The sequence below is a fragment of the Puntigrus tetrazona genome, chromosome 6 (assembly GCF_018831695.1).
Source record: "Puntigrus tetrazona isolate hp1 chromosome 6, ASM1883169v1, whole genome shotgun sequence".
In the NCBI taxonomy this organism is placed as follows: Eukaryota; Metazoa; Chordata; class Actinopteri; order Cypriniformes; family Cyprinidae; genus Puntigrus; species Puntigrus tetrazona.
In genome coordinates, this window is record NC_056704.1 from 15186263 (window position 1) to 15211262 (window position 25000).

The 25000-nt window shown below is 34.7% G+C and overlaps 1 protein-coding gene across 2 annotated transcripts in view; it reads right to left on the minus strand.

Moving 5' to 3' along the window:
* Window positions 1-899: 899 nt before the first annotated feature.
* The window catches only part of adcyap1r1b (adenylate cyclase activating polypeptide 1b (pituitary) receptor type I), a 24820-nt gene continuing 719 nt past the window's right edge, over window positions 900-25000 (minus strand). Inside the window, exons 1-14 of one of the 2 annotated variants that reach the window (XM_043243037.1) lie at window positions 24973-25000; window positions 18472-18654; window positions 11189-11285; window positions 6831-6941; window positions 6570-6670; window positions 6307-6404; window positions 5251-5383; window positions 4699-4852; window positions 4212-4272; window positions 4028-4097; window positions 3813-3904; window positions 3546-3675; window positions 2971-3012; window positions 900-2629 (exon numbers count right to left, since the gene is read on the minus strand). The exon at window positions 24973-25000 is cut by the window's right edge and continues 245 nt beyond it. In XM_043243037.1, the coding sequence (XP_043098972.1) occupies window positions 2441-2629; window positions 2971-3012; window positions 3546-3675; window positions 3813-3904; window positions 4028-4097; window positions 4212-4272; window positions 4699-4852; window positions 5251-5383; window positions 6307-6404; window positions 6570-6670; window positions 6831-6941; window positions 11189-11285; window positions 18472-18531 (1338 nt within the window). In that variant the 5' untranslated portion in view covers window positions 18532-18654; window positions 24973-25000 and the 3' untranslated portion in view covers window positions 900-2440. The remainder of the gene's footprint in view (window positions 2630-2970; window positions 3013-3545; window positions 3676-3812; window positions 3905-4027; window positions 4098-4211; window positions 4273-4698; window positions 4853-5250; window positions 5384-6306; window positions 6405-6569; window positions 6671-6830; window positions 6942-11188; window positions 11286-18471; window positions 18655-24972) is intronic. The other variant, XM_043243036.1, reaches the window with a different exon arrangement.

Consider the following 25000-nt stretch of genomic DNA (forward strand, 5'->3'; position numbering starts at 1 on the left):
GACTTACAATTCTCATTTTCAGAATAAAACCCCAGTTCAGGATGTGTGAAACGGCTCCAGTAACACACTAGTTATTTCGACATTTACATTAAAAAGTATTATTACTTGCTTCTCTGCACACAACCTTTCCACAATGTATTGCTAAAGCTTGTTTTCTCAGAGAGTAACACAAACGCACGCTGACGTGTCACTGAACTAAAGACAGATTTTACAGTAGGAACATCTCTTGAAAAAAACATGTTTTCATTGAATATACTGTACAGAATATTCAACAAATTTTAGTCAGCTGTTTATTACTTGCTAATCATAAGTCTTTTGTCTTATGCTAAAATTACATTTATTGAAATAAGTCATTTTACATCTTGAGAAGATGATAAGTGGATCATAAAAAATTCCACCTAGATCAAGTTGACGTCAGGCTATGATTCACCCTCGCTTTTTTTTTTCTTTTTTCTTTTTTTTTCTTTACAATTGTACACACTAAACATTTCACTTAAAAGTCAAAATTTAAAGGATCAGTAATTATTAAAAACAATTATACAGTGTAGTTTTACATATAAATATTAATGATATAAAAGAAATTATATTTTGACCTTGTGTGCAAATCTTCATTTTGCAGTTATTGTTTGAAACAAGGCATTTGTTAAAATTAAAATGCTTCACCAAAGGATCTATGTATGTGTGTGTGTGTGTGTGTGTGTGTGTGTATATATATATATATATATATATATATATATACATATATATATATATATATATATATATATATACATATATATATATATATATATATATATATATATATATATATATATATATATATATATATATATATATATACATATATATATATATACATATATATATACATATATATATATATATATATACAGTATGTATATTTGTGTGTGTGTGTGTGTGTGTGTAATAATGATTATATTAATTTAAATGTAAAACAATTAGCTTTTTTTGCAATTGTTTTTTAATATCAAATTACATATGACTTTCTTTTTTTCAGCAGTACTAAAAGAAAATTGGCCTGTAGAAATATACAGCAAAGAAAAAGGGGGTTGGGGGCTAGCTTGAATTCTCTGAAGGCCTCTTGGTTTGCTGAAGCGTAATAAAAGCACTTTCACAGAATGATGCAGTTACGTGTTGCAGTTTGTCTTTGTAAAACCAAACCGTCGTCTCTTTAGTGCAAAAAAGGCACTTTGAAGAAGCAAAAAACATCTTCATATGAAGTGACATCAGTTGCAAAGACTTGCAAACTTGTACAGCGAATGATGTCTTAAGGGGTCAAATATTCAAAAAACCTTCTTTGGAATCTTAAAGTGCTCTATTTGTAAATGCTTTTATGACGTTAAATTACAAAACGAGCTAAAGATCAAATATTATGAGTCAGAAAATCTATAAGAAAATTCTCAGCCTTTAAACAGAAAAAAAAGCTTCAACTAATTGATATGAGTGTAAAGTTGAATAATTCTTTGCTGTAAATTCACTGTATAGTAGTTATAGAACTGGCGGGGAAGGAATCAACATGCATATTACAAATCTATTACACTCATATTACCCAGTAACATATTAATATGCCAAACACTGTGGCATGAGCTTTGTTGCATTTTTATATTCTAACTGACATTTTCAGTACTAGCGGCTGTTTAGGAAACTCGGAGCACACGCACAAGTACAAGAGGAATCCACCCATGAAAACAAAGTCACGAGTTACTCGCTGTTTCAATGAGGTTTCAATTTCTGCTTTTCCTTCGCTAATATTAATCTTGACCACACCGCACCCAAGATCCATCCACAATGTGGATACTTTGTAGTCCTTAAACTTGATTTTCCTTCAGTCCTTCGTTCTATTACATGACATACGGAAATATTTACATATTAAATTGGCGTTAGGAACCGGAAATCGGTTATTCATTAAGCTCCTGTGTCAAATATGTGGTTTCTTCTCTTTCGAAAAATGACTTGCCAGTCGCGACTGCTGTCTTCATCCTCTTCGAAGATGCTTTGACGTTAAAACATTGAGAAACTCGGACTGTGACAAATCTTCACGGACAGAGAAACGGAAACGCGCGAGACGCTTGCTATGTTGATATGTACAAAAATATCCACCTTGTTCACGAGCTAAAGCTTTCTGGATGAAAACATCCTAAAGAGCGGATTGCTATGGATTCTTTATTTCCCCGCGGCCTGTAATTCCTTTCAGTTTAGACCCAATCTGATTCATCCTTAAGTCCGCATCGAAGGTATCCCTGTTTGCTTGGCCATCGGTTGTGAGCTCCTCAGAGGTTCGCAGCAAAAAGCCTGTCATCTTTGGACGGTTGACAGATACTACAGCTTCAACCGACGCAACGCAGACTCGAAAGGTAAAACAGGACTTGAACGTTGACGAAGGTAGCACTAGTTCTAAGGGGCTAGGTCCTCTGAGAGCTCATGTGGCCGGTGTTTCAGCCTGCAGGCTGGACATCCGGATCTGTGAGCTGCTCTTGCTGAGGATGGAGAGCTGCGTGCCTCCGTTCACGCCACTGCTGGCCAGAGACGGGTGTCTGTGCTTCATGTCCACGGCAAAGTAGCGGTTCACGGTCCAGCTGCGCCATTTTCGCTTGATTTCTGACTGCACCTTTGGGGAGAAACTTCGGCGGGTTATTAAGCTGATTGGGTCCTACAGGAGGAGATCTGCAGATCTCACGGACAAGCTTGAATTTTAAATCCAGCTGATTAATAATTTACATGTAAGGCCGGTGTAATGAGCGCTGCAATGAGAAAGAGCCTCCAGAGACACGGCTTTATGCAAATAGAATGCAATTTGGATGTTTTTCTAGGTAGGATTTATAATAATGAAAGTATATTTTATACAAAAAAATATATATAATATGCACAAATATATAAATAATTAATTCACGTTAAATGTGTATTATCCAAAACGGCTGCTGAAAATGTGTTTTTTAAAAAAGGACTTACCTCTCCGTTAAGAAAGCAGTAAAGGACAGCTACTACAAAACCCTGAGAAGAAAAATAATACATATAACAATATATATATATATATATATATATATATATATATATATATATATATATATGTTGTTATAGATATAAGTGATATGTAAATATAAAGTATTGGATAAACTGAGGTAGGAAAAGTAAAACAGACAATAACATCAAACTTATACAGTACATAGACTATAAATAAAATAATAAAAACATTTTTACATAATATGCATGTGCACTATGTATATTTACTATTTATGCATAAATACACACGCATATGGTATCTATTTTGGAAATATTTACATGTATTATTATACTATTATTTAATCATTTATATTATATATTATTTAATATATAAACGTAACATATTTTTTCGTAAATATATACATGCATGTGTTTGTATTTAGATACAAATAATAAATATACATAGTAGTCACAATTAATTGTTTGACAGCAGTAAAATAAATAACTAACTAATTAAAATGAATAAATAAAATGAAAAGAAAATAAATCATGTTTTGTCTTTGTATAAATATGAGAAGACGTACCTGAAAAGAACCAAGACCAAGTTCAAACACAAGTCTTTCTCTTTTGCTGACATCTTCTGGTGTGAAAGCAAACACGGTGTAGTGAATTCCAAAAAGAGGAATGAGAAGAAGAGTGGAGCGAGCCAGACGCCTGTCATTCACACAACACACCAATCAAGTTAAAGCCATCTTAGAAATATATATATATATATATATATATATATATATATATATATATATATATATATATATATATATATATGCATTGCATATGTATTTATGACTAACAGATAAATGCTGGACTCATTCCCTCCAATGTCTGGAGACTGCAGCTTCTGCACCAGGATTATAATGATGCCAATAAAGAGTATAAAGTTGATCTGGAGACAAAAAAGACAAGAGATATTGTGTATAATTACTTCTGCCCTTCTGAATGAATCCATACAATAATGCAGTAGCTTACATTCAAAAGTATTTTGCTGTAGAATAAATACTACTCGTACCATGATAGAGGCAAGAACGGGGCCCTTGATCACCCACCAGATGGCAGCATTGTCATTAATATCCCAGCAACTGCAGGCAATGTCAGACATTTATGTAATGTAGTTTTTTTGAATTTTATTTTAAGCTTTTTTTCATTACATGACATATTAGCTATAGACATTATAAATAAATCTTTTATCTTACCCAATGTTATCAAAATGAGCTCTTAAGACTGCCCAGATAGCCACACAGATTGTAGGAGTACCTGCAAAGATAAATAAATATCAGTCATTTCACTTGGTATAATTGATATAACACATTTTTATATATATATATATATATATATATATATATAAAATGAATATATGTATTGCATATTATATATTTGTATATTTTCTATTGTGTATTATTTATTTTATAAATTCATATTCAGCATTTTTACATTATTTTGTATTATATGCATAATGTATTTTCATACTTATTATGCAGTTTTATATTTTCTAATTTATGTAAATTAATAATTATGTATGATTTATTTTATACATGTTTTATATTTAAAATGTTATTTTGGTAAAGAAATATACATATATTTGTTTTATACGTATATATGTTTTTTGTACATTTAACTTTTCTTTCAGGTAATGTTTTTAAGTAAGCTTTTTAAATGGAGCTACAATAACCCTGGTCTTACCCCATCCAATAATGGTGTACCAGTAGAAGTATCTTTTCTCAGGAAAGAACGTCTCAACAAGCAGCGTAAAGAGATACAAGCCCTCGATAAACAGCCAGAAGTAGTTTGACAAAACACAATAATGAAAAAATACCATCACTGCTTTACACTCCACCTGCAAAAAGAACAACATGTGTTGATTCTATATTATATAAATACTTTGATTTTGATCAACTAAAGCATAATTAGCATTTCCATAATTACAAATTAGGTTTGGAAAGACAGCAGGGCGACTAACTGATAAAATGACGCTTATTTTTGAGCGAGCTATCCCTTTAAAAGCAGAAGAATCACACAGTTGCACAGGGAAACGTTCAAAGCGCATTTAGCTAGCTGGCCAAGCAAAATGCAACTGTGAGGTGACTACAGAGACCTCATTATCTGAAGCAAATTAAAGCACATAGCAGCAACACAAACGTGTCATTCTGAGACTAATTCCTTCCTCAAAGAAATGACATGGGCAACCCGGGATGTTAATGGGCCCATCACCATGACTGCGAGACTGAGACTCACGGTGTGTATAAAGCAATGGTTGCTGTCCTCCTCTGCATATAAAATGCCGTCTTTAATGAAGACCGAGATGGCCCTCAGGATGAAGGACACAAACAAGTTCATATGAATGAAATTCCTGGTACAATGCAGCTTCCTAAAACAACAATAAAGAAAAACGATATGTAAAACATGCATCGTATACAAATTCATCCTATACTGTATACAGTGTTTTTTAAATAAATCTTTTATGCTCACTAAGGCTATGTTCGCACTTGGCGTCTCTTTTGAAGCTGCCAGCATCTGTTTTACATCAGAATCCTATGGAAAAAAAGTCTTCAGCGCTTTTAAAACTGCTGTTGCTATAGCAACAAAAGACGCTCTCGGCTGCTTTTTTGTAACAGACGCTGCTGGCGTTTTATTTTTCTGACTTATTTTTCTAACTTTTTCCTATCAGAAAAGGCACCAAGTGTGAAAACGGCCAAAGGCTGCATTTAATTCATCCATAAAATACATTACAAAATAAAACATTAAATGCATTAACATTAAATGTTATTCCTGTATAATTGTCATTTATTCATGTGATGGCAAAGCTGCATTTTTCATAGTCAAGTTTGATAGAATAGCATTTTTATAACATAGATCTTTAGCAAAAATGTAAATGTCTTTATCATCTCCTTAAAGTGCATAGTCTTGGTTTGTTAATTCAGTATTATATTCAATACACAAATTGAAATGTCTACATACTACATACTAATTCAATTGGCAACACTTTAGAATAGAACTAATAAATGGCTAATATTCTAGCAATATGCAACTAATATTCTACTGATAAGCAACTAGGTGTAAACCGCAAAATAAAGCGTGACCATTCAATCTGACTAATTTCAAGGGCTTAACTTAAATGTTCATGCTTTAAATATTTACGTCTATCAAAATGCATGTTAGTGAAATATCTTCAATACCTATGTGCAGTTGTTTTTCTAAACACTTTGTTTATATATTATTTAGTTTCCTCTGAAGGTTAGAAATAGAATGAACGCTCATGTTGTCTTGCGTTGACCTTTGTTGACCTCTCACCTGAACCTGCAGAGAATGACCATGGCAGTGGTGAGAGACACCAGTGAGGTGCTGTAGCCCACGGTATACAGAGCCTTTACTGACACATAGTACATGTCCTGCGAGCAAAGAGACGAAACACTAATTATAGTCAAGCTTATTAAATACAATAAATAGATTTCTAAATACATTTCATTTTTTTTTAAATGGATGCTCAAAGGGATTAGGAATCTTCTAAGGAGATACAGGAGCAAAAGAAAGCAGGAAAGATGAAAGACACTCACTGGACTTGTTCCATTTTCATTAAAAGGGCAAGCATCAACGTAGTGAGCGACCATCTCTGACCAGCCATCCTCGGTGCAGTTACGACTGACCTTTCCGAACTCTACAAAAGGTGCAAAAATCCATTTTTCATAGAGAAAAAATAAAGAAGGAATGGGAAGCTAAACAACTAAATCAAATTATCCTTATATCAAATGTATATTCTCAAATGATTCTCATACTTATGTAAGCTTCACAGTTGGAGGCATTGTTCACGTGCTCACCATCATTCTCATCACTCATGACTTCAAAAAGCTCAGGGCAGGGCATCCAGACAACTTGACCAAGTTTTGCTGGCTTCCAGCAGGTGAGGTTATCCCACATCCATCGGCAGACTGCAGGACAGGAAGACAGGAATAGCTTTAAATCTCTGCCTAACCAACAAGTATGTGCATTTTATATTACATGTAGCAATCATGAAGTTGCTCCAGTTTCTAATATATTGCATGCAGGTTTTATTTGATATGACAATATACTAAATTTACAGTATATGGAAATATATGTACAATATATATTACATTTATATAATAATAATATTATATTAAAACTATTTAAATTTCGAACTTGGCTTATAGGATGACTAAAGTTTTGTGGTAACTCTGCCTCTGAACCAGTTTATATTGGGGGTATTTACGGCACCTGAGAATAGAACAGCCTAGTTTAAGATATATTTAGGTGTGCTACTTGACAGCCATTCTTATGATTCAGTGAAAATCAGCGCAAATGACAAGTGACAAAAATAGGCTCCCGTCTGCTACAACGAGGCAATGATCGTAAATATTCAATCAAAACAATGCCACAGCATTTTAGAGTATAAAACGCACTCATTTAATATCAATTCAATGTTTTTCCCAAAACTGAATGTGAAAATAAATAGAAACTTTAACCACGTTGATCTATAACCATATTTTGTCATTCTCTTACTGTTTCTCCGTCTTTCTCTACACGTAATCACATGCTGTCAGTATGGCTTTGTGATATTTTATTTTTTTCTTTGTATCTGCGTATGTTTATATGAGCATGCAGAACATCTTAGCTTATTTATATATCCCTTTATCTATTTTTATTTTGGCATGGCTCTTCAGTAAATCCCTCTAGTGATATATTCAGAGGGAAAAGAGACTTTCACAGTGAACTAACCATGTGATGCTAAAGCATCTTATCATCTCCATCAAGGATTAAGGATTCAAAGAGAAATAGTAAAGAGAGCAAGTGTGTGTGTGTGTGTGCGTGTGCGCACTGGGGAAAAAAAGCCTGCTGATCTTGATTTGCATGAGCAGAACAGCATCTGCCAGCTGTGTTTTTCCTCTGCTCTCAGCCCCATCAAATGTTCGAATGTTTTTACAGCGCTTTCAAAATATTACCAAGACATTCTTGCAAAGACTTCATTAAAAGAGGAGAACTAACAATGTATTTTATCTAGTCGCTTTGCAGTTCGTTTTGAGGATTTTCTTTGTTCGTTCCATTCGCATTCTTACATTCTTATTAGTAAGCTCACGCACAAAACTCTTTCCTGCAACCTCATAAATCGCCCAAGTGGACACTCTAAATTACATGCATAAATTCAAACAACGCAATGTTGACATTTGCTTCTTGGTGGTCTGCGTGAATGTCAAACATTTATAATAACAAAAAGCCAAGCGAGTGTTTTAAATACTCTGCATCCCTCAAGCCAAGCACTCAAGCACCTTGCCTCTTGAATTATAACAATCTGTAACAACAATACATTGCAAAACTTTTAACAATAAGAATGAATTGCTTGTTTGGTTTACGTCCAGTTTTTTCTTTTTTTTGTAGTTTCATGAAATAAGCATTCTGGTATGTTTGGGATCCAGTTGTCCATCCCAAAGTCTTTTAATTTAAAACCTTTTACAGACCGAGGACCCTTTGTAGGATAAAGTATATTAATAAGAACATTTAATTCAGTATGAATAATAATAAATACAATAATTAACTTTATTAACTATGTATTTTCAGATGCTCTTCAAGGTGAATTTTTTTTTATGACATTTTCCTCATTATTCCCACAAATATCAATTTCTACCTGATGAAATAACATTTAAAGTAAAAAAATAACCTTTATGCTTAGAAAAATATGCTCTATGTGGAATTTTAAGCCAGATTTATAACAAGATGTTCCTACTACCATATTAATGATATCATGCTTACAATCCAAAGGCATTAAAATAACAATTAGCGGTGCACGTTTTCTTTTTAGTAACTTTTAATGTACTTTTATTTCATTTTTTTATTCGAGGTGGATCATTGATGGACCTCTGACAGCACTGTCTCAATAAAGACTCCTGCATAAAGCAAACTGACATGTATCACTCAAGAGCTGGCATTCAGTAGCTATTTAAGACCGACAACTGTCAAACACTCTTTACTGTCTGTCATGTTATAGGTATTTATATCAATCTCATTTTCTCTGCAGTAGTGCCAAACACAGACCCAAAGGAGGAGCTTGTGCTTGAGCAAGCTCCAGAAACTGAATAAAGCCTGTATAAAACAGCTGCATAAAAGGAAATTGATGGAAAATGGCCCAGAAATAATACCAGTACATATTCCAAAGCCTTGTCTGTTTAGTTGGCCATAAGCTCTGTTATAACACAGACCTAAGGCAGTGTTTTTAATGTAAAATACTGCTGGGAGTTTATTCTCCAAGCAAATATACTGTATTTATAGATTAAGAATTTTTATCTAAGAAATTATATATATTATATATATATATATATATATATATATATATATATATATATATATATATATATATATATAAACAAAAACAAGCATAGTTCAATTCTTTGGGGATGCAAGGAGGATTTTTTTAATTTCAGGGATTCAGTGCAGAGCTCACACAAAATGACAGATTATGATTTCTCTCCTGAGAACAGCTTTAATTACTTGTGTAAATTGGACACAGATGCGTGATTAGATAAAAGACAGGGCTGTTTGTTTATGTTTTCCAGAATCTTCCTGAAATGCTGCACATCACTGCTTTCCATATTGTAGGAGAATTTCTGAGAGCATTACAGCTTACGAATTAGGACTACTTATGAAATAAATAAACGATTCAAAGAGCCAATGATCCAATCAGTGCTTATTTTCAGCAGCTAAAAATAGGCAAAGTAAATGAGCAAATATGGCAAAATAATGAGATTTTCTTGCACCATTAAATGACAGATTTTCAAATAGTTATATCTCGGCCTGTTTGGCTGAGATACAACTATCATGGCCCAGAAAGGTAGTAAGGACGTTGATAGCTTAGACGTGCCTGGGGACACTGTTGAAATACGTACCGATAAATACATATCACTGCAGTTTCCAAAAGTAATAAACACTAGAGGCAGTAAAACTCTGATAACTTTTATTCATTTTCACACAATTACTTCATGTTGAAATATCATGTTATGACTACAAAACAATATTAACATGCTGGGAGATTTAAAAAAATCATGCTTTTGAATGTTAGCATCACACATATTCAGCTTCATATATATCGGTTATGCTTCAGTTCAATTCTGCGTATATGGAAACTGATAATGGTTCGGACAGAGCATTAACCTTTAGCGACAGTCCACGGATATTTGAATTTCAATGGCGTCATTTTTATCTTGCTGGGCCTTGAACATGACAGTTCCATTGCTTCGAAAATATCAGAATTTGGATTCCAAAGAAGAACAAAGGTCTTGCGGTTTAGAACAACGCAAAGGTGAGTAATTAATGATACGATGTTCTTTTAATGCGAACTATCCCTTTAATAAACACTGGTAAAAACAGCACTTAATGTACATGTAAACGTTTGCCAAATGTTCTTGGGACCAATTTTTGTCAGCTTATAGCCTAAAACTGTGGTGCAGCGCTAGTTTCGTGTTAACACGTGAATCCATCCCCTAAGGACAGCTTCTTGTCAAATCAAAATGTCAGCATTTCATTACTGACTGTGATTGTGACTGTCCGAAGGATTATTATCAGTGCCACATGCAGACAGCACTAGAGGGGTGTCAGAGTTGGTTCTGGAAAAGCTCTGAGCTTATGATCTTCCCTCCACTTCCTGTGAACCATCACAAGGTCTTACGTTCTCCAGCTTAGTCTGACAGCTTTAAGCTTAATATCATCATGCATTTATTTCAGATCACTTCTAAAATCCATAATCTAAATTGAAACTAATTCTAAAACGTATCTTAAATGTTTCTTATTATAAACATCCACTCGCATATTTAGATGACTAAAACGTTTAGTCGCTAGAAAAACTATTGCTTCACGTCACTGTTAGACGCTAATAGTTTTCACTGCATAACAAAATGGTAACATGCAGCGTTTACTGTATTTGGGGTTCAAAAACTGTAATTAGTGGATTGAATTAGCAAATATGAATAATGTACTTGCGGTCTGAGACGTAATAATTGTCACCACCACATAAAGACATCACAGAACCACACAAAGACGCATGCATTTCATCGCTTTTCTATTATGCTGAGTATTGTGTTATTAGAAAATTTTTTGATTTTTTTTTTTTTTCAATTTTGCCTCTAAACTAGCAAATACGAACACACAGATGATACATAAATGCAGTTCTTACCCAATTCAGGTTCACTGCCAGGGTCATCCAAGGTCATCCTTTCCATACACTTCTCTTTCTCTAACTGAATGACGCAGTCTGGGTGCATGCAGTAGATCTGAAAGATACAATGTTTAAAAATGCTTGATTTTGATATAATAGCTGTATACGTTGAGCATACTTTGTAAAAGCCACAAAGTAAATTTTCAAGGAAGGTCACTACAGAGCAAGCTGTAGTTTTCAAGTATGGTTTTCCAGAAAATTGACAAATTTGTTTGCTTGAGGTTGTCGTTTCCTAAAGAAATAGTTCACACAAAATAAAAACTGAGCTTAGTCTGTTTCTTTATCAGAAAAGATTTTGCTCATCAGTTGATGCAGTAAATGGGTGTAGTCAGATAATAAACCATTACAATAATCCTCAATTAATCCGCACAACCATCAGTTAACATGTTTAGAGGAAAGTTATCTGTTTGTTCCATTTACAGTATGTGCTTGTTAAAAATCTATTTATTTGTTAAGTTTTAATTCTTGTTGTTTGAACTCTCATTGTGACGGCACCCATTCACTGCAGAGGATCCTTTGATGAGCTAGTTTTGTAAATACTAAATGTTTCCAAATCTAAAACAAACTCATCTACATCTTGGGTGGCTTCAGGGTGTGTAAAATGTTATCAAAATTGTATTTTTTTTTTACAAAGTATACCTTACAGGCTCCTGAATCATATTAGATTAAAATCTAATCTTGTATAAAACAACACTTAAGCAGCTAAAGACAGTGAGACTTTCAAGGAACTAATAATTAATTCAATGCAATTATTTAATTCCAATTTACTGCAAATGTTTAAAACCGCTTAAAAATTACAAGCGATACACATCATTCCACTCTACATCTAATATGCAATTATGAGATGGCATTCATAATGATAAACAAGTTTTAAGTTCTAGATCTTTTGGAAGGGCTGTAAGAGATCATAAACAACGCTTTGTTTATTGGTAAATAAAATCTGTATTTTCCATTGCTGCTGTGGTGATTTCGTAAAACCATTCTTTGCTTTTGTATTAACAGAAACAAAATAAAATTCATATAAACCGCTGCCCACTCCTAGCAGATCTTGAATGTTGCTTATCTTAATGTTAAACGTTTTTTTTTTTTTGCCAAATGGAGACAATATTACACACACCCACACACGACACACAAGACATTAAATATCTTCAGCCCAGGGTCAAATTTCATTCTGAGCCATTCTTATCTCTCCCACTCAGTGTATGCTTTAAACAATAGTTCCTTCCTGCTTCATGTACTACCAGTTATCTCATATCTTTTTAAGAAAACAAAATAGACAAATGTTCCTCAGCACATACATTTCTTCACACAGAAAGTGGTGTTCTCCGTCCAGCTGAACAGCTGAAATAGATGCAAATCAATTCTGCCGTTATACGGGTATTGTCTGTTAAGAGTACATATTGACGCTCACATGTATCCAGGCTTTATTAATGGATATGAGTTACAGTTGTGTTTACAGTGTTGTAGTTAAGGGGTTTAATAAACCATATTGTGAAATGTTTACGTATTAGAAATATTGTTAGAAAACTTTGAGATAACACTGAAGGCTAAAGCAAAATGTGAGAGAAAATGAACAAACATGGACTCATCGATGAATCCCTTGTGCAAATTCATAGTTAAAGCATCAGTCCAAATTTTTTTTGGTGGATTTGAATGTGAGAGGACAACAAGCTGTAGCATTTGAACCAATCAGACACACACCTATTTGTTATACTTAACAGATAATCTTTAATGCCCCTTTTACTCAACCAAAGAGCCACTAAAATTATAACCATGAGTGTTTGGGGACCCTTCTGACACCTGAGAAGGGCAGAACAGTCCTCTGGTTCCATGGCAACCCATCTAATAACATTAGTATTATTGCTTAAAGGTATGTGGACAGAGCAACTCTGACTTTTGAAAGGTACATAATGTCCTCATTAAATGGAGTTTCCTTTCTTATGAATTCACAGGGAAACCTTTCTTTGAATTAACACACTTATCCTTCAGGTCATTGTGTATATTGTTTTTTTTTTTCTTGTATACTGTCAATGGCATCGCATACTGTTTTATGCCTGTTTGTGATGAATCATTAATATCACCTAAATTCTGCCGTGTTTGGTGTAGATTGAGTCGTTTTCACATGACCTAATTGAGAGTATGTGTTATATGTTGATACCTATGCAATATTCTAAGATTGTAAGAATCTTTTCTAACCTCCAAACCAGGGTTTATGCAAATGACCATGCTTGGAGACAAAGAGTCATAAAGGTTAAAAAAAAAAAAGTTCAAGACACTATTGGCTCTTAGACCTCCAAGAGGTGTGTTCACCTCAGAGCTCAAAAAGGGATTCGCTTCGATGACACGCTCTCATCATCCTCTCATCTTCTGATGACTAAAACCCAGACCAGCACAGCAGTGCCTGGTGGGCCTCTACACAGCGCAGTCTGTGGTTCTTTAAGACAGTAAGATGAGGATGTGAGCTCCACTGTCACCCTTAAGTTTTCGCACCAGGCCATGACTTTCCATTCAACCAAAGATCCTTGAATCTCAGCAGATCTCAGAATCTCAGTCAGACAACTTTGGAATTAATCACCTTTCAAACCTGGAAGAACGTGATTGCAAGTCCAAAACCCTTGAATCCATCAAAACTGTCGCTCGAGACTGCATCTTACCGACAGCGAGGTGATGCAAGTATCGTACATTAGACTAAGTGAAAGTTAGTTTTACTTATAGTTTTAGTTATAGACCCATTATAACCGGCGCTGATGGTTTACAGGTGCTTAACTGACTCTTTTTATAGCTTCATTTTCTGCTTTTCCTGATACCATTAAGCCTTGGCACTTTCCCCAGTGTGTGAGTGTATTTATGCTTGTGCGTTCAGTTATGTGAGTTAGCGTTTAGTTAATAAAATGTTTGTGCACAAATAACATGAGTTTCTGGTTGTGTCTTGCAAATGAATGTCCCTTTATGATTTTGACCCTTGCTACATGCTCTAATGCACTGATACTGTAAGAAGGTATTTTTGTTGGCCACAAAACTATCCTTTCTTAGAGTTTTCATGAACTTACACTGAATCTTCGCTGAACAAAGTTGATGGCAATGTAATTCTGCTACAGTTACTAATGGCAGCTGATATATATATATATATATATATATATATATATATATATATATATATATATATATATATATATAATTGCAATTAACCATAATTAATCGTAATTATTTATATACAGTTCCCTTAATGAGCTGATGGACTTTTTTACTAGAGAAAGCATTAGAATTAGTCCTGTCAAAATCGTTGCATTAACGCAAGTGATTTATTTTTCCTGTTTAACAGCATTAAAAATATGTAACAGTTAATGCTCTGGTGGAGCTATGGTTGTCAACCCCACTCACGAGTGCTGCTTCTCTTTCTTTTCTTTTGAAAGCACTGCGTTTTTAGACACAGAACTTCTTTACGACCACATCAATTGGAAAACTTTTCAGTTGTGCATTTCATTTCACTTCAAAGTCAGGCTCTAGTCAAACGAGCGCAAGGTGACGAGGGAGCTTCAGTCAAACAACAATGAACTGCAATCATATATGTTAGTAAAAATTACATTTTTCCTGTTCTGACATCCGTTCCTGTCCATTTCCCGTCCTGACAGATGTTCTGTTTTCCTGTCCTGACATGCTTGTAGTAAGCACTTCTAAACTACACACACAAATATGGCGGCACGCACTATAGCACTGTATCATTTTATATAAAAGCACAAATGAAACTACAAACTTGTGTGTCAGATCTGGACTATCGAAATAAAGTGTAACCATAATAAATTATAAATCATATTTTGGCAGTAGCAATAGTTTAAAGTTTAAACACATTGGATTTGTTTCTTTAAGACGTTAATTGATAGACTAGGGTCCCGTGGTTTACTTTTGCAATATTGTAATGTTTTTTTTAGCAGTTTAAACCAACACTATATCACAAACAATTTGGATGTATATTACGAGGTGGCTTATTTATACAAATTTGTACATCCTCACTCGTATGACCTCACTCTTACAAATTCATACGACAATTGTCAACTCGTAAAGTATGATTTAGACAAAAAACACATGACTTTGCACGAGTGAGGTCATAAAAATTCATATGAGTTAGCCACCTTGTAAAATTAAACTCAGGGCACCCATTCACTGGAAAGGATCCATTGGTGGGCAAGTTATGTAATAATAAAGAAACTAATTCACGATGCCCTGATGGTTAGTAAAGTGTCAGCTAATTTTACTTTTTGGTCAAATATGCATTTTAAAACTGGACAGATTCCCATGCTGAAAGAAAATCCTTCCATCAACAGAACTACCTGCAGTGCACAATGGATTTAACAGAATATGAAATCACATTATGAGATAATAATAAACTAATCACTTTTGAAACCTTCCTTAATACTGCTGATGTGAGACCCCTGAGATTGTGGTTAGTGTGATAACTGGTCTCAGAGCACTGTGCTCCTTGTGCACTGCCTTGAAAACATGAGCAAAATTTAATAAACATGAGCACCTGCATTAATATTCACGAAGGCTGTGTAAGCTCTCACCCCTCACCCTGGCTGCTTCACAAAGCTGATTTCCATCATAAAGAGACTACGCAATTCACTCCTACATCATGACAGCAACACAAAAATTCCCACAAACAAGCAAATCCATAAATCTAGTTCATTCCCAGTACATTTCTTTTCTTCTTTTTTCCCCCTCCTGCTTATTTTGCTGTCAAACTACATTTTTTTCTTCTTCCACTTTTTGCCCCCTTTATCCTTCTATGCCACTACAAAAGTAGAACAAATTAATTTGTGGAACTGAAATTTCTTTCTAACGTCTATGTTTATTTATTACATAAGTGTATGTTTTGTCAGTGACTATGTTTTTGAAAAGCGTGAAATGGACTTATTTTTCTCCGTCTGCTGTCTTCGGTGTGGATGTGGGAATGTCAAATGGCATTTACACTCAGGTAAATGGCAAACAAATTATAGTTGTCATATTTACAGTTTAAAGTCCTATTTAAAGTATTCTTTTCTGCATATTGCGATGTGATAGAAGGTGTCAGGAAGCATTCTAAAACTTAAAAAATACATACTTCAGCTTTAATGAAACACACCACGTCATTTCATGCCGGAAACAAATCGAAATAGGAAAGTAGAGGAGATACTCATTGGAAGTTTCCTTTGTTTTTCTCTTGTAACAATAATCCCATACAGTGTATCACATCAGTAATCCCCAGATTAACTGGAACTGGAAGGAAAAACCTAAGTGAACTGTGGGATTAGTAGATGTCTGTAGGGAAACTCTTTCCTTTAATCTTATATTACCGTGAGCATTGGCATAAAGGGAATTAAAATCAAACCTAAACCTTCTAAATCTGTAATTTAGAATAGTGCAAGATTAGATGTAATGGAAAAATGTGTATATTATTAGTTGATAGTCATAGTATGAACAAGCTTGTAACGTATAATTAGCATTTTTACATGATTTACAGCTGATTAGATTTATTTCTGTTGTTCTGCACATCAGTATGAGAAAAGGCATAATCAAAATCTAGGCCAAAATCAAGTCATCATGGTTTGGAACTGTATCCCTATTGTGCATAATAGCTTATAATTTTACTAATTTCAATGAATTCATCAACCTGGTCTAATAAAAATACACAGTTTTTGTGCAACACTGTTTTACGTACCCTACTGCACGTTTCACTGTAGTTAAGAGAAATGTCTACCGAGTGACGCTAAAACACAAGTTCAATACGTGAACTCTGGCACATTTTTATTACGTTGATATAGATACGTATTGCTGTGTTTTTATTATGTTAGGTATCTGGGGGCTGTCGCTAAAAGTTAATGCTCTATCAAGATGGAAATATGCCCTTCACCAAATCCAGCCCTAAACCTACCCAATAGTGTTGACATATAAAAAGGCATTTGTTAATGCAACCGTGCCATTTTAACTTCCTTTTACACAGATTTGAATTGTTTTGTCGAACCACATCTACACCGGGTTCAAACCATGAACCATATATGAAGGTGGATATGTGTGATGCTAACATTCGATCGAGCGCCAGTTTTCAAATCTCCCAGTTTTGAAGCCATAACATGATATTCTTCAAGTAATTGTGCGAAAATGACACTTTATTAATGTAAATGTGTGTGTCAGAGTTTTACTGTCTCTAGCGTTCTAATCTTTTGCAAACTGCAAGTAATATGTAGTTATCGGTACGTATTTTTAGATTCGCTAAAAAGCCATTTACGTTTATGCCATGAGACCAGGTAGGAATTTATAGTACTCCACTCCACCTACCTGAATTATTGTTTCATAGCACTTTTTGGCCTTTATTTGTTAATAATAATGAATGCTGATTTAGTCTTTAGTCTTTTGTACATGTTTTTGAACCTGTTACCCGTTATCTCCTTTCATTCAACAGTACCAAACAGACAAATATTTTTATCCGCAGGAGTAACCTTGTTCGTCCCGTAATGGTCATAATTAAACCCGCTAACTGAGACAGAGCAGAAGTATAACCTTCTGTAAACGTTCCATTGCAATGTCACTGCCAGCTTTTAGTGTTAACTAAAAGTGAAATAAAACAGCATGGCCTTTGTTGTTTGAAGTACTCACTGTACCATAACTGTTTTGGCTCTTGGGCAGTTTACATTCGGCCTGTCTGGTGCCAGTGATCATTGGATGCCAGGAACCATCCAAGTGCCTGTGTGTATGTGACGTAAATTGCCCTTGGACATTTATTTCTCCTCAGCTGGAGGCACAGACAGTAGACCAAAGAGAGAATGGTTCTTCATGTAAACAAAGAAGGCACTTCTCCCCTCAGTTATGAGAGCATACCACATCTATGAAATGAGCAGTCATCCAGGAAACAATAAACGTCTTTACATTTGACCTATTGTATGTGGAAAGCAATAACAAGAGAAAGAAGATGAAAAGGGATGTGTGTGGGGGTTTTTTTTCTCCCCCAGACCCCACCCGCTATAAATTTCTCTCACGCTCTTTCTCTCTCTTCCCCCTTCTCCCGCACGCTCTCTGTCTCATTCAAACCTTCTATTCTCCTCTTCTGAATGTTTCTTTTCTTATATATTAACTAGAATGGCCTGTCTGCATTTTACAATATGTTGTGCTTTTCAATTTTGTCATGTTTAAATCAGTAGTAATTTTATGTAATTCAGGCCCAATGGCTCTGCCTTGTTTATATAAGATATAACGTGCACATAGCTTACCAAAGGGAGAAGGAAGAGTGTTAAAAACAGGTTCTGACATTTTCTCACTGTGGAAGCCATTTTGTTTGGAGCGCTGATACGATTATATCCGTCGATCAGCAGCAGCAGAGGGGAACGCCAAAGTGCTGGATGGTAAACAGGTACACTGGAAATCTGCTGCAGTTCTTCAAATCACCAACGGATCTGGAAAAATAAAAAAAAAAGTTTTAGATGCAAGTGAGATGAAAAAAAAATAGTTGTATAAAGATCTAGTACAATAATTGTACACAATTTCGAACAGTCATGTTTCATCAACAGTCATGTTATGAAGAGTTACTTTTTTATTTTTAATTGCCAAATTGCAGCGGAGACAAAAGCGTCAGTCAAGAAAATGTTTAAATGTGCTGTATGTATGTTTTTGAGTCTTTAAAAGGTAAAAAAATACTCATTATTTTTAAATTATACTTAAAACATTACATGCATGCAGATATTTAGGAAACATGATATGTTTGCATAGTTAATGCACGCATATGCACTGTTGAACATTGTTATAGCATTCACACAATGGTAAAGAAATATACAGTAAAACAGTAAAAGTATCAAATTTTCATTCCATTGATTTCTTATTATTTAAAATTATTAGTTGAAAAAGGCCCCACAGAGCATGACATCCTTATCTTGTTAAATTCTGTGTCCAACAAAATGAATATGAATTTGTACAACATTATCATATTTTCATATGATCTGCTGATGCCCCATAGATCTGTGGGTTTAAGGGTTAAGGGTAAACCTTCATGCTTATTTTTAATCAATTGTACGATTTTGTACATATTATATATATATATATATATATATATATATATATATATATATATATATATATATATATATATATATATATATATATAATTTATTTGAAATTACCACCAAATAAAATAGCTGTTTTCTCAACATTGATTGGTCTGTACTATAGATATACAATATTCCACAATGGCCACCAACTACACTGACCACAAACTGTACACATGTTAGGCGGAGATATACGGCCTATTATTGTTAAGTTGTTTATCCAAAAGACCCGTATCACAGAGCACAGCCTTATGACGCAACTCACTGTATTGCTTAGGGATAATTACTGATTCAATTCTCTTCATCACAAGCACCGATCTCATGAAGGTAGGGGAAGGAAGGAGCTGTAGGGGAGACTTTGGTAAACTCAGATGGGAGAATGAAAGAGATAAAGAGAGCATAAGTGTGATGGATGGATGGATACGTGGCTGGATGGAGGGCTGGAGGGAGATAGGGAGGAACGAGTGGAACAGCTGCTCTGGAAACTGCTCTTGCTGTAATTAGTGGGTATAATGAAGCTGACTGGCTGAGAAGTCCCCCAGCGATGCCTCAAGATCACACTGAGACATGCTAGACAAGGATGTTTGCAAAAACAAACATGCACGCATGCATCAAAAAGTGACATTTACAAGTACACAAGCAAAAAACAGACCAACCTGTAATAAATAAGAGAAGCGAGCAAGGGAAATCTTGGGTTTAATGGCATAAACGTACCTTGCACTTTTTAGCGTGACGCGAAATACATGCCAAAAATAAATAACACTGCAGTTTCCAAAATGAACACTAGAGGCAGTAAAAAAGACGCCATTTATTCCTTTTCACACAAATTTACCAGTTTCCATTAATAAAGCGTAGTTTTCGCACAATTACTTGAATAATACCATGTTATGGCTTCAAAAAAATATTAATATGCTCAAAACTAATGCTCTGAATATTAGCATCACACATATCCAGCTTCGTATCTATGGGTTTTTTTATAGAAGGTAGCATTGTTTGTGCATTTGTTAACACTATTTGGTAGGTTTAGGGTTTGATTTGGTGTAGGGCATATTTACAACATTATAGAGCATTAACTTTTAGCAACAGTCCATGGATATTTGAATTCTGAACCAACAAAATACACTATATCAACGTATTAAAATTATGCCAGGGTTCACGCACCGAAGTTGTGTTTTAGCTCCTCTATTTGAAAATGAGGCGAAACGTGCAATAAGGCAAATAAAAATGATGGTACATGTTTTTATGAGAGCAGGTTGGTTTCAAAACATCCAAAAACACGTATACGTAAGTGTCGTTTCTAGTAGTGTGTATATTTGAAAACGTATGTCTGCGCTGTGCATGTGTGTTTCCGCTGCCTTTGATGTGTGACTATGGGACTCAGTGGCTGATATTTGCACATGTGTGTGAGTGTCAACATTCCAGAGTGTGTGCTAAAGCTATCAGAGGCCACAGAGAGGCTGCATGCCTAAACACTTTCCCTTCACTTTCCCCAGGGCACATTTACCACAGCAAATCCTCTCCACAAAAGGACATGCCTTTACGATTAGGCACAATTAATTCTACTGGCAGAACAACATACGGGAGGTGGGCCATACTGTGTGAGGGATAGACTAACGGGCTGCATTGCTTTTACGAAAATGTTTGAATGATACATGATATTTTGTCTAAATTGGTTAAATATTATATGGAGTGTGTTAGCATTTGGAGGTCAAACGCTGCTACCGACAGCTTGGCTAGCTGAAGGGCATACTTCAGGGACAGGTGGCACTTCATAGCCTACAGTATGTGACAGATTTAGTGCCATGCCTTAAGCATTTTCCTGGCTTTCAGGTCTATAACATTCAATGTAATTTCACTCTGGGATGAAATTTATGATTTATCTATTGCCGAAGTAATAAGACTTTTAATTTCGTATATGTGTTAGTAGTCTTGATATTTGTATTTGTTTTGCATGCGCTGTAGGTTATATACATTATATACTATTTACAAAATGGGGTTTGTAAGAATTCTGCACTGTAAAAAACTATGTGTAATTTTAACTGTAAAATCTGCTACAGAAAAAACTGTTAATAGGTTAAGAGTAAGTTCCTGTGCTATAACAGAGAAATACTGTAAAACATCTAACCAGACATTTCATGTAATACAGTGAGATGCTGTTAATTGTACAGTTTTTAGAAGTAAATAGAACAAATGTATAATTACAGTCAAAAACTTTTACTTAAATAATCGTGTTTTTTAATAGTTTTTGTTATCAGTTATGTACATTTGGGCTTTATGTCACATCTTCTGTTGTTTAAAGAATGTTTAGCAGAATGGCAGAATCATATTCACCATTAGGCAAACATTTCATTCAAAACATTAAATTCACGAAACTTAAATACAACAAAAAAAACCCCAAGATGCCGGTGTAAACAAAAACAAGTCAAGCCAGCTCTCCCCAACCTCCCGAGGCCAGTGATCCAGCCAAGGTTATTATCACACTCAAAATGACTTTGCAGAGGTAATAAGGCATGTCAGTCTGACCAGCTGACAACCCTGGTTTTCACTCCCCACAATAATATCTATCAAACGCACCCGAAGCGCAAAGACACCACAATGTTGCAGTGTTCCAATATTGCTGTATAGCTGTATTAGATCTGCCCTGCTCCACTTGCTAGTGGTCCTTTGAAGCTAAAGTAATTTGTCACTCCACCACTCACAATATATCCAGACAGGTTTCGTGCAAAAGAAAGAAAGAAAGAAAGAAAGAAAGAAAGAAAGAAAGAAAGAAAGAAAGAAAGAAAGAAAGAAAGAAAGAAAGAAAGACAGAAAGAAAGAAAGAAAGAAGTGGATGTATCCATTTTCATCCTTAAAGATGGATGAAATCTGTCGCACATGCATAAGATGGATCTCTGGCCTCATTTCTTCACTGAATATTCCTCATAAATCTCATTAGAGTGTGTTAATGCCGAAGTAGGCTGACCAATCGTGAACTAAGTCACTAAAGTCTGCACAGCTATATTTAGATTGTCAATTGTTGTTTGAAGAGGAAGGAGGGGGATTACCATTAGCATATAGACACATTTCTCTGTTTTAAAACACCAGCGTAAATCAGGAATTATGGGAATTTGGAGTCGCCTTCTCTCTTTATCCTCTTCTCTCAGGACAAATCGCAAGGGATTGCACGGGGTGACTTCAATTACTGTGCCATGAGACCCCAGGTAACGGAGTGATTTATTATCAAAGCAGCACTGTAGTGTATGTGACACGAGCACTGATCATTTAAACAGGGTGTCAGTGGTTGACAACAGACAAGCAAAATGTGAATGTACAATTTATGCCCAATGTCAAAAAATGCTGAACACACAGAAAATAGCGGGGGCCACCATCAGACCTGGTCCGTCACAAAGAAGAGTGAACTGAAAGGAGCGTGTGCGAGTACATGTATGCCCATGTCTGTTAGTTTGTTTGCTGCACATTAGAATAAAATACAAACTAACGGCACGAGACACGCAATCAGCAGACGGTGATCACTACTGGTGTCTTGCTGCTGGGTTATGCAAGGTTGATTCTGTGACCTCCCTTACTTATATTTTCTGCATATATTAAAGATCAAAATATTAAATTGAAATAATATTAAGTATATACAGTGGAATATACTGTGTATATTACTGTAATAAATGATGCATGAGGAATTGCCTCTTTTTTATATTGAAAAATATGTGAAAGTTTACTACCTAATATGTCATAATATATCATGTAAACTTGTTCATGTGTACATGTGATAGAATCCCCTACTCTGTGTGTCTCATACTCTTTGTATATACAATGTGAAAACATTAATAAAACACGAACGTAAAAGGTGTACACACACACACACACACACACACACACACACACACATCTTTTTTATTATATATACCATCACAACAATTTATCATTGCTTCTTTGTGTATGTAAATCATAAAAATACTTTACAAAATATGTGCTGCTCAATCTTGTAAGCAAGTTCTAAAAAGTTGATGAAAAATATGTGCATTCTGATCTATGAATTTTCCAATTTAATTCAGCTATTACAATTTGTTTTATTAAAACTGAAAAATAACAATTCTGTCGTGATTCAATCACCCTCAAGTAGTTTCAGAACTGTATGGATTTCTTTGTTCTGCCAAACGGCAAGGAAGATATTTAGAAAAAAACTTTGTAGCCAGGCTGTTTTGGGTCACCATTGTCTTCCATTGTAGGAAAAAAAAACATTTGGTGGTGAACTATTCGTTTAAGCTGTATCACTTATCTGACTTTGCTGTTTGCATAGATATTCATTTCTTATATGAAAATGCACGAAGCATTTCATTTTACTGAGGCATATTATGTGCAGAAAATATAGACCCACGCTTTATGTGTAGTCTAAAAGTGATGCCATTATCAATTAAAACTTTAGGTTGTCTTCAATGAAATGTCGAAAGGCCTGCAATTCTAATGTCTCACCTCTCTTTAAAATATGTTAAACTGGGATCTCAACTCAACATGGAACACATATAACCCTGTTTATCTTCAATTCTTATATCATTAGAGGTGAGTGGTTGTAACTGAACACCATAAGATGTGCTGTAATCGTTAATGGTGCACTAGCAAGGCCCATAGAACTGAACTGAGTGTAAAATTGTACAACAGTTCATTTGCACATACACATGAAACACAATAACTTGAGGGGTCTGTTTTAAAAGACACCAGAGAGCAACAAGAATAGAAATGAATACCGACATAACAGTTACAGAGGCTCTGCGGTGGGTGGATATTTTATACTCTCCAACACAAACAGGAGGAGGAAAGAGGAAGGAAGGAGAGAGACTGATCTCCAGTTCACTGCAATCAAATTGAATCAAAGGTTTGTTAATGCTGAGTTCATTCAAAATCGAGATCAACAAGTAATAATGTAATCATTTTATGCATATGTAATCAGGGCTAGTAAACTAAAAAAAGGGGGAGTTGATTTAAGAGTAAAAGGTGACTTCACAAATGTACAAATATGTAAATAGGCTATATTCAATATGATGTAATGCACAATCCAAATTAAATTTATTTTTATCTTAAAATAAGGAATAACATGCACTGAATTTGTAGGCCTTTAAATACAACATTTAATGCACTGAATGCAATTTGTGTATAGGCTATTTAATATATATATATATATATATATATATATATATATATATATATATATATATATATATATATATATATATATATATATATATATATATATATATATATATTATATCCCTTAGAAGTTGGTGCTGCCATTTTGTGGCATAATCATCGCACTAGTTTGGGTGTGGCGTGTCTATAGCAATAAGGTGTCAACATTTATAATTCATGTACAATGGATACAATCAAAGTCTTGTAAGTCACTGGCTATTAATGAAGCAATAACGTGAATGAGAAATCATCATAATACGGTGGTCAGTTTCTGTGATCTGCTCAAACCGTTAATTAAAAACATAATAATGCATTAAGTAATGTTATACCGCGCAGGCTCTCTTAGTAACGTGTTTTAATAACAACATGTCATCTCTGTCAGCTCTGTGACACTGATCCGTCTTTAAAACGGGGGGATGTTGCATGCTGGACTTCGACCTTCTTTTTCTTTTTTGCTTTTAAAGATTTCGGCTTGATAATAAGAAATGCACATACCCAATAAACGTTCAATGTTGCAATGAAT